Source organism: Apteryx mantelli, chromosome 6, assembly GCF_036417845.1.
Source record: "Apteryx mantelli isolate bAptMan1 chromosome 6, bAptMan1.hap1, whole genome shotgun sequence".
Classification (NCBI taxonomy): domain Eukaryota; kingdom Metazoa; phylum Chordata; class Aves; order Apterygiformes; family Apterygidae; genus Apteryx; species Apteryx mantelli.
This window is the reverse complement of record NC_089983.1, coordinates 8,326,131-8,335,806: the sequence shown is the minus strand read 5'-3', so window position 1 is coordinate 8,335,806 and position 9,676 is coordinate 8,326,131. Positions and strand designations below refer to the sequence as shown.

The 9,676-nt window shown below is 61.5% G+C and overlaps 1 protein-coding gene across 1 annotated transcript; it reads left to right on the top strand.

Annotated features, from left to right (window-relative positions):
* The first annotated feature begins 2,704 nt into the window (after window positions 1-2,704).
* On the top strand, window positions 2,705-4,243 carry GBX2 (gastrulation brain homeobox 2). Its single transcript, XM_067298490.1, is given in 3 exon segments — window positions 2,705-2,990; window positions 2,993-3,214; window positions 3,720-4,243. Coding segments are annotated over 3 exon segments (1,032 nt in total).
* The last annotated feature ends 5,433 nt before the right edge of the window (window positions 4,244-9,676 follow it).

The window sequence follows — 9,676 nt, the reverse complement described above, 5'->3', positions numbered from 1 at the left end:
CCCCCCCCAGCCAGTCCAGTCAAAACCCGCTCCGTTGAGCTGATGGGCCCTTCCTGAGAAGGGTTTTGGATGGAACCTGCCAGAGGCCACCAGATGGTTGATGGGCACCAAACCAAGGTGGCCCGGGAGCCCTCCTGAAACCGCCCTCTCTGGCGCACCGCCGCGCTGCTCGAAGGGAGCCATGGGCATGCCGTGACCAGGGACACTCATGCCAGAAGGGTTTTTTTTCCCTAACCCGCCTCGACGGGCGCCGGGTGGGTTGTTGGTGACCCTCCAAGGGGCCCTCGGGGAGCAGAAGCGCAGCGGGGGCCCTGCCTCTCTGCCAGCTTTCTTCTCAACGGGACGTTAACTCGGGTCCGGGCGAGGGGGATCCGCGGCGAGGGCGGCCCACGTGCTCCTCCGGCGCCCGCCGTGACCCCCCCACCCACCCCCGGCGCTCCCAAACACCGGCTCGTAGCGGGGGGGGGGGGGGCGGACACCCCCCGACCGGCCTCGGGGAGCCGCGGGGCCTCCCTCCCTCCCGCCTGCTGCACTTCCCAGGCGCAATCACGCTCCGTTTGCTTCTCCGACAATCAGAAATCGCAGGCGTTTTTCTTTTTTTCCTCCGGAGGAGAAGGGGGGGGGAGAAAAAAAAAGGAAAAAAATCAGCTAATTATGTGCCGAACAAAAGCCTATTCTCGCCCGAAATAATGCCGCCGCCTCGCGAAGGCGCTTGTTTGTGGGCAAATCTCGACGAGGGCCGACAATAAAAACAGCTGCCGGAGCTGCCTGTTGGTACACACCGCCGTGCCCCGGCCGCTTCCCGGCCCGGTTAGCTTCCCGGCCCGGTTAGCTCCAACGCCGGCTCCCGAAAGGGGGGAGGGGGGGGCGCTTTTTTTTCCCCCCTTTTTTTTTTTTTTCTTTTCCCCCTTTTTTTTTATTCCCTCCCCTTCTTGTTTTGAAGCGCCGCCGCGGTAACACAAATTTGCTTCCCGCCGCGCGTTTCGTTCCCGCTCCGGCTGCTTTTAGGAGCAGCACGCGGTTAGTTAGAGGGCAACGCTGTTAGGGTTGGCGGGGGGAGAATTTCCCATCCCGTCGGCGGATGTTTCGATCGCCGTCGGATTTGTCCAAGTTTCCCACGGTTCCGGTGGGTTTTTCCCCCCACGAGAACAAGCCAAAAAGCAACACTGTGTGCACAGAGGTTTTTTCATATATTTTTTTTTGGGGGGGGGGGGGAAGCCGCGTTTATGGGGGCCAGCGGGGTAGGGGGAGCAGGACGGGAGCCTTGCCCATCGCCGGACCCGTCCGGCCGCACCGGGAGGGAGAGCGGCACGAAGTGGCCGGCTTCGAGGGCCGCCGGCCCTGTTATTCCACATGCCCAGGAGCATCCCCAAAACGAGCCCGGAGAGGCAGCCGGCCCTGTTGTCCCAGGAAGGCCGTGACTTCCCCAAAAGGGGGGGGAGGGATCCCAAAGGAGGGAGGATCCCTCCCTCCGGATCCCTCCCCCCTCTCTCTTTTTCTTTTTCTTTTTCTCTTTTTTTTTTTTGCATTTAATTTTATTTTCCAAACCACTCGATCTTTGCTTGGGAACTTCCATTAATTGCCTGGGTTTGCCTCTTCGCCTGGTCCCTTTATCATTATTTATGGCCTTTGAAATTGCGTAAAGTTCCCTTGACGTTCAATTTACAAGTTTGGGGGCTTTCTTTTTTTTTCTTTCTTTTTTTTTTTTCTTTCCACCCCTCCTTTTTTTTTTCTTTTCTTTTTTTTTTTTTTTGTTCCGCCTTTTGTCCTCGGCAAAGACGTCGTGTTGGAAAGGCTTTGAGCCGGCCAACATGAGAGGCTCGCCGGAGAAAAGGGAGCAGCCTCGATCGCTTTTAATTCCGCCGTGTTGCTGAATGGCTCTTTTACATAATTGCAGAAGCAATTTCAAAGCCAAGCCAGGGGCTGACTTTACCCAGAACCACATGGAGCCTATTTGGGGGCTTTTCAGATTAAAAAAAAAAAAAAAAAAGGGAAAAAAAAGAGAGAGAGAGGGAGAAAAGCGTGAATAAAACAGTTAAAAAAAAGAAGACAAAAAAAAAAGGAGGCTTCAGTGCTTTGGCTCCCTCCAAATCGGTGTGTCTGATGGGGAATGTCACACGCTCCGCCGCGGGGGAGGGCGGAGGGACCCCACGGAGGGACCCCACGGCAGCAGGGGGCATCGCTGGGCGGCTGGACGGGGCGGACGCCCGGGGGGGGGGAGGCGCCCACGCGTGGGCCGCCCCGTCCAGCCGCCGCCGGCGAGGTGGCGTGGGGGGGGGGAGAGGAGGAGCGAGGGGGCGTGGCCCCGGCGCCGGGCCCCGCCCCGCCGCCCCCTCTGCCCAATGGGCGGCGGCGGCGGCGGCCACGTGGGGCGGGCCGGGTTCCCAGCCGGGCAAAATGTGAATGGGCGCGGGGGAGCGCGGGCGGGCAGAGGCAGCGCGGCGGCGGCGGCGGGCTCCGCGGGGGCGCACGGCGGCGGCGGCAGCGGCGGCGGCGGGGGGCGAGGGGCGAGCGAGCCCCGATGTGCGGGCGGCGGCGGCGGGCCGCGGCCCCGCTCCGCCCCGGCTCGGCCCCACGCGTGGGCGCTGCGCGGCGCTGAGGAGGAGGAGGAGGAGGAGGAGGAGGAGGAAGGTGGTCGCTGCCGCCGCTGCCGCCGCTGCCGCCGCTGCCGCTGCTGCTGCTGCTGCTGCTCCGCCGGCCCGGCATGAGCGCGGCTTTCCAGCCCTCGCTGATGATGATGCAGCGCCCGCTGGGAAGCAGCACGGCCTTCAGCATCGACTCGCTCATCGGCAGCCCCCCGCCGCCCGCCCCCGGCCACTTCGTCTACACCGGCTACCCCATGTTCATGCCCTACCGGCCCGTGGTGCTGCCGCCGCCGCCGCCGCCGCCGCCGGCGCTGCCGCAGGGCGCGCTGCAGCCCGCGCTGCCCCCCGCGCACCCCCACCACCACCAGCTGCCCAGCCTGCCCACGGGCTTCTGCTCCAGCCTGGCCCAGGCATGGCGCTCACCTCCACGCTCATGGCCACGCTGCCCGGCACCTTCCCCGCCTCCCCCCAGCACCAGGAGGCCGCCAGGAAGTTCGCGCCCCCGGGCAACTTCGACAAGGCCGAGGGGCTGCCCCCGGACGGCGGCGGCGACGACGGCAAAGCCTTCCTGGGCAAGGACGGCGCCCTGCTGCCCTTCCCCGCCGCCGACGCCGTCCAGGCCTCCCTCGGTGAGTGAGCGAGCGAGCGCCGCGCCGCTGCCCCCCGTCGGGGAGCCGCCCCGGGCCCCTGCGCTGCGCTGCCCCGCGCTGCCCCGACGTTGCGGCGCGGCGGGGCGGCAGGAGCGGCAGCCGGGGCGACCCGCGGTTCAGCCCCGCCGGGACCCGGCGGCGGTTCGGGCGGCAGAAGGGTCGGGGGGCGCCCGGGGGAGGCTGGGCTGGCCCCGGGGGGGAAAGAGGGGGGCCCGGCGCCGGCCCCCCCCCCGCAGCGTGCGGACGCGGCCCCCCGGCTCTCCCGAGGGCGAGGAGAAGGGAGGTTTCGATGCCCTGCCGCTTAAACCGAAAAAAAAAAATCAGCCGCAGCACACACGCACAACAGCAGCGGCAACAACAACAACAACAAAAAAAAAACCCCCCCCAACAAAACCGGGATTCCAGATGTGCGGGCCGGGGGGACGCGGGGGCTGCGGGGTGGCCGCTGCGAACCGCTAACGAACCGCCTCTGCTTCGCTTCCAGTGGGGGCTATCCGGGCGCAGGGGAAGGAGGACCCCAAGGCGGACGAGGACGCGAAAGGCAAAGAGGAAAGTTTCTCCATGGACAGCGACCTAGACTACAGCTCCGACGACAACATCCCCGGCCAGGCGGCCCACAAGGAAGAGGACTCAGGCAACGCGCTGGAGGAGAGCCCCCAAAACACCAACAACTCCAACAACACCACGTCCACGGGCAAAAACCGGCGGCGGCGAACAGCCTTCACCAGCGAGCAGCTGCTGGAGCTGGAGAAAGAGTTTCACTGCAAAAAGTACCTGTCCCTGACGGAGAGGTCCCAGATCGCGCACGCCCTCAAACTCAGCGAGGTGCAGGTCAAAATCTGGTTCCAGAACAGGCGGGCCAAATGGAAACGGGTCAAGGCGGGCAACGCCAACTCCAAGACGGGCGAGCCGTCCCGAAACCCTAAGATCGTGGTCCCCATCCCGGTGCACGTCAGCAGGTTCGCGATCAGGAGTCAGCACCAGCAACTGGAGCAAGCCAGACCCTGAGCTCTCCCTGCCCGCGGAGCCGCACGGTTTGATGCAAAAGTTTCCGAGTCGGGGGTTTCGAACCAGCCCGCACGCCCCCGAAAAAACAACAACAACAACAACAACAACAACAACAACAAAAAGCAAACAGTCTGACAGCAAAAAAAAAAATCCCCCCCACGCGCGCACAGAAAACCCCAGCTACGAGCGAACTTTAAAGTGAAACTTTCCGCATGCGGAGAATCTGAAGGAAAGAGGCTTGAAACTGTGTTTTGTTTCGGAGCAGGAATATCAAACCCTGGAAGAGACATGCAGATATTTATTATTATTATACTGCCCTACTTTGTACATACCAGTGCTTTCTCGGCTGCAACACCTTGGCTGTGATGGGACCAAATAAGCGGTAACGTGACATCGCCGGATCCAGCAGAAATTTGCCCGTGCCCCCTTCGCCGGCAGAGACATCCCCAGCGAAACCTGCAGCGCACATTTAGCCATCTTTTGGGTTTTGTTTCTTATCGGTTCGAAAGGTAAAGACAGAGAACAAAACGAAACAAAACTAAGAGTTTAATTTCATGCCTTTTTTGTTATTTTATTTTATTTCGGATGGCTGAGTGGCAGGCACTGGGTGACAATTTTTTTAATATATTTTTTGCCTGGCTTTCTGTCGATTTGGTTTGCCTATTCTACCAAGCCATGTTTAGAGAGAGAGAGAGAGAGAGGAGGAAAAAAAAAAAAGCACGATCTTCTCTATTGTGTTTAATTTATTTCTATGTAGCTTATTTCCTTATAAGTTATGAAATTTAAAAGCAAACTCAGTCTTGTGAATAAAAACCAACAAAGAAACAAAAAGACAAAAAAACCCTCCTCCACCCAGTGAATATTCTGTCCAGAATTTGGCGTTGCTCTGATTTGGTTTTTCTTTTTTCTCCCCCCCTTCCTGCGCGGCCGGCGGGAGCGACGCCGCTGCAGGGCCGCGCTCGCTCCTTTGGCAAAGCCAGATTTATTGTCGGGGGCGGAGAAGGGGGGGGGGGGGGGAAACGGGCAAAAAGTTTCCCTTTCGGGGGGGGGGGGGAAGGGGGGGGGAAGGGGAGGGCGGGGGGGCTGCAGCCGCTGCAAACGGATTTTGTGCGAAGAAAGCCGGCCCCGAGGCGCCGGGCCGGGAGGCGGCCGGCGCCGACGGGGGGGGGTCGCTCGGGGGGGGCACAAACACCCCGCACCCCCCCACCACCAAAACCAAAACTGCCCCGAGCCCGAGTTTTCGCCGGGGAAACTCGCCCCCCCCCCGGCGCTGCTCCCGCCGCCCCGACAGCGCGGCCGGGGCCGGGGCGCTGCGGCGGGGCGAGACGGGGCAGCGAGGGGGAAACGGGGCCGGAGGTGGGGAGGGGGGGGGTTCGCCCTCTTTTTAATCCCGATTTCCCCCCCCCCCCTTGGCATGAGATAGCGTTCACCCCGCTTGCATCCGTGGCCGGGAAGGCAGAGAGTTTGCCGCGGCGACCGTCGGGGGAGGTTTGCGGCCGGGCAGGAATTAAAAAGCATTAATTTGCCGGGCAAAGGGGCGGCGGGGGGGGGGGGGGTCCCTAATAAAATTAAAAAGCGAGCCGCGGCAGAAAAGCGGCGAGCTCCTAACTAGCTCTGTGTGCGGATAAGTAAAGAGGGCTGCGAGGAGCAAGTCGCTCTAGAGGCAATGGCGAGACTCTGGGTTTAGGCTCCAGTGAGTAAATCGAGGGTTTGCGGTGGTCAATACCAATACTGACATAATTTATATCAGTTGCACTTCATCTCTTTTTTTTCCTTTTTTCTTTTTTTTTTTAATGCCGGGGGTTGAATTGCGCTGGAAGGGGCTGGAAGCGGCGCCGGGGGGAGCGGGGTGCCTGTGCATCCCCCCCCCCCCCGGCCAGCCCGTCCCCTAACAAAATCAAAGGGCCCCAGCGAGCAGCCAACTCGGCACCGATTTCGCCCCTTTTTCCAGGCCGGGCTGTAATATTTTTAACGAGTGCTAAGCGGCCGGGACGGATTAAAAGAGCGAGCTAGGAAAGTCGGCCGAATATGCCCCAAAATGCCGTTGAGGAGCGGAGGAAGCGCGGGCAGCGAGAGGGCAATTTTAGGATTTCGGCAGCTGCCGCCGCTGCCTGCTCCGGGGCGGTTTAAGCAACGTTATTAGGGATTTTTTTGTTTCGCTTCGCGGCGGGACACGCGTGGGGCGCCCGCCCGCCCCCCGGCACCGCTCCGTTTTGGAAGCTTTTTTTAATTATTATTTTTTCTGGAATTTTTTTTTTTTGGGGGGGTGGGTGTCCCCTGTGCCAAGGGGGAGCCGCTCGCAAAGCGCAGCAAGCCGGAGCCGGCTCGGGCGCGCCGCAGCCCGGCTGTGCCCCCCCCCTCCACCCCCCCTCCCCGCCGGGGGCTGCATTTTAGGGAGGAGCAGCTGCTCCTCACCCCTCTCCCCCCATCCCCCCCCCCCCCCGGGGGCAGCCAGCGCTGTAAAATCCAGCATCTGCCCCAGGCGCTGGAAAGTTATTTCCTCCCCGGGTTGGGGTCCCCCCCCCGTCCCGTCCCCCCCAGGAGCGGGGCTGCAGGGGGAGCCCCGGGCCGGGCCCGGAGGAGAAGGAGATAAACAAGCGAGGGGGTTGATAGCTGTCATCATCACCATCATCATGGCTTTCATTTGGCTGCCTAATGAGTCAGATCACAGGCAGAGAGAAAAATTGTCAATCGCCCAGGCTCTAATGAATTTTTTTGCAAATTGTAATCAAGCCAGGCCGTCTCAGCTCGCTGATTAATGAGACCCAGGAGGCCCGGCCAGCACCTCAGCTTTTTATTCCATCCCGTCCTCCCTGCACTAAATTAACAGCAACTTGTCTGAGCTTCAAATTAACTCCCAATGATTAATTCTGATGGGGGGGTCTGAAGAATAGCTCGTCCTAATAGGCGCTGGCCTCTGATGCTGTTTGAAATTAATACACTTCCCCTTTGGCTGCCGGCTTTAATCCAAGGTTGGGTTTTGACATCACTATATTTGTTGTTACAATAAATTCCTCTTACATCTGCAGATCAAATAATTGCGCTGCTCGGGGAGCGGAGCAGAACCGCCGGCCCGCTTTGCCCCAGCCCGAAGGCGGAGGGGGGAGGATGGTGCCCCCCCCCCCCGCCTCGCCTCCCCCCTCCCGCTCTTCGCTTTCAGCCTGCGTTAGAAAAACCCGATTATGTATTTTTTAAGCCCCTTCGTTAGCCCCGGGGCGCGGATACGCGCGGCCCGGACGAGGGACGCCTCTCTCCGCTCTTAAATGAGACATCAGTGCTTTTAAATGCCCCCCCGCGGTGGGGCACCCCAGGGAGGAGCGGGGCGGGCGGCCCCGGCCCGGGCTGCGCTGCGCTGCTGCGACCTGGCAAACTCAGCGCACGCAAGAAGGCGCCGCCGCCGCCGCCACGCGCCTGGGCCGGGCCGGGGTGGGGGGGGGGGCGCAGCTGCCGCTTCCTCGGCGGGGGCAGCGCTGCCTTCCGCCTTGTTTCTGTTTGTACTGACTTAATTGGTTTAATTATTTCAGCTGTGATTGGCAATCGGCGGCATCGTGCCTTTTACCCGCCCCCCCCCCCCCGCCGTAGTGCCCGGCCGGCCGGGGGGTGGGGGGGGGACGAAAGGGGCCCGTTCCCCCCGCCAGGAATAAATTCCTCCAAGGACTGAGCATCTCTACCTTCCCCAAAGTGATCCGTGTTGCTCCCAAGAGACCCCCCCCCCCCCCGCCGCCAGCATCGCTATCCCCACGGGTGCCGCTTCCCGCCGGGAGGCAGCGGTGATGGGCGCGTGTACCCCCCCCCCCCCCCCCCGCGAGGGCCGGATCAATCCTCATCCTTGCCCTCGCGGCGCGCACGATGGGACCACGAGGCCGGCCAAGGCGACCCGTAGGAATTATAAACTTGCGCCGTAAAAACCGATCGCCTAGCCGAAACCTTCGGGAAGCGGGCTAAATCGGGACGCCCCTCGGGCCCACGGTTTGGGGTGCCGCCCCCCCCCCCCCGAGCCCCGGCACCCCGCTGCCTCCCTCCCCGCTGCGTGGGCGCCGGGTCCCTTGCCGCCCCCCGGCGCCGCGGGGCGCCCGCCCGCCCCTCGCTTGCTCTTTTCTCCCTCCCGCTACGCCTGGCCCATAGAGCTCCTTAATCTATTTATTTCGAGCCACTTCATCCTCTCCGGCGCTTTTGTCCCGGCTCCAGCCTCTGGCTTTGTGGCAGCACCGCTGAGGTTTTAAAAGCCCCTTCCCCTATAGTTTGAGGTCTCCTTGGCTGCCTGAATGACAATGGACAAAACAGGATTACACTGACCTGATCCTATTAAACGCGCCAATCGATCTGCGCCGCCCTCCCTCCGGCTCTGCAAACTTACTTACTTACCGAACTTTCCCCGGGCCTCCGGCCGGGGGCTCAGCCTGGACGAGCCGGAGCTGAAGGGTCGCCGTGCCTCCCGGACGCTTCTCTTGGGTTTTAAACCTCCGCTTCGGCCCCCCACTCCCACCCCGGGCGTCGCGGCCGCGCCGGCCGAAACCGTGGCGGGTTGCCCCCGTTGCCAGCATCCCGCCGGAGAGGAAGCGGATAACACGGAGGGGAAAAGGAGCCGGGGATGCCGGCAGAAAGGGGGGGTTTCGAGCTGCAGCCGCGACGTTTGGAAACTACTGAGAATTGCAACCCCAAAATTCCTGCTGCGGGATGCGCCGACTCGCGTCCCTCCTTTTATGGAGGGTTTCTTAAGGGATTTTTTAATGGGGCATGTAGGAAACGCTTGGGAATAGGGAAGCCCAAAACCTATCCCGGACTCCGGGGGAGCAATTTTAATGCTCAGATCCTATTAATTAGAGTGAAAGGGAAAGGGGGGAAAATCCCATTTATAACTTTCTAGGAGCGTGTTAGCAGCAGCAAGCAACGTGAAGACACAGCCGAGCACGTGTTTCCAGGTGCCCGGAGCGCTCCCCTTGCCCCGCGGACAAGCTGCTCCGAACTGCCCCTCCGGTACCCTGAGACCGGCCCCCAAAGTGGGGCATCAGCCGGGATTTTTTTTTTCCCAGGTGACATCTGACAGCCTTTAAAAAGTCCAGGTTGGGGCGACGGAAACCGCACGTTGGCCGGGCTGAAAGCCGAACCTTTGCCTTCTCGCGTGGCGTCCTTCTGCTCGCGGGCCTGGTGAAGGCGGCTGTCTTGGCGGCGGAAGCGGCAGCGACGAGGGACAACGCACGTCGCCACCTTGCCGAATTCCCCGGCCCCGCGCCGAGCCTGGGAGGCACCTGAGCTTTTCCAAAAAATAAAAAAAATTAAAAAAAACCCTTTTTCCTCAACGTTTCTCCCCCAAAATAGCCCGAGTACGTGGGCGGAAATTCCCTCTCTCCCAAAACATCCGAGACAGACCCCTGGCACGCAGGGAGGCAGCCCAGACCCCGAAAACTCTGGGCAGCCCCAGTCTTTGGCATA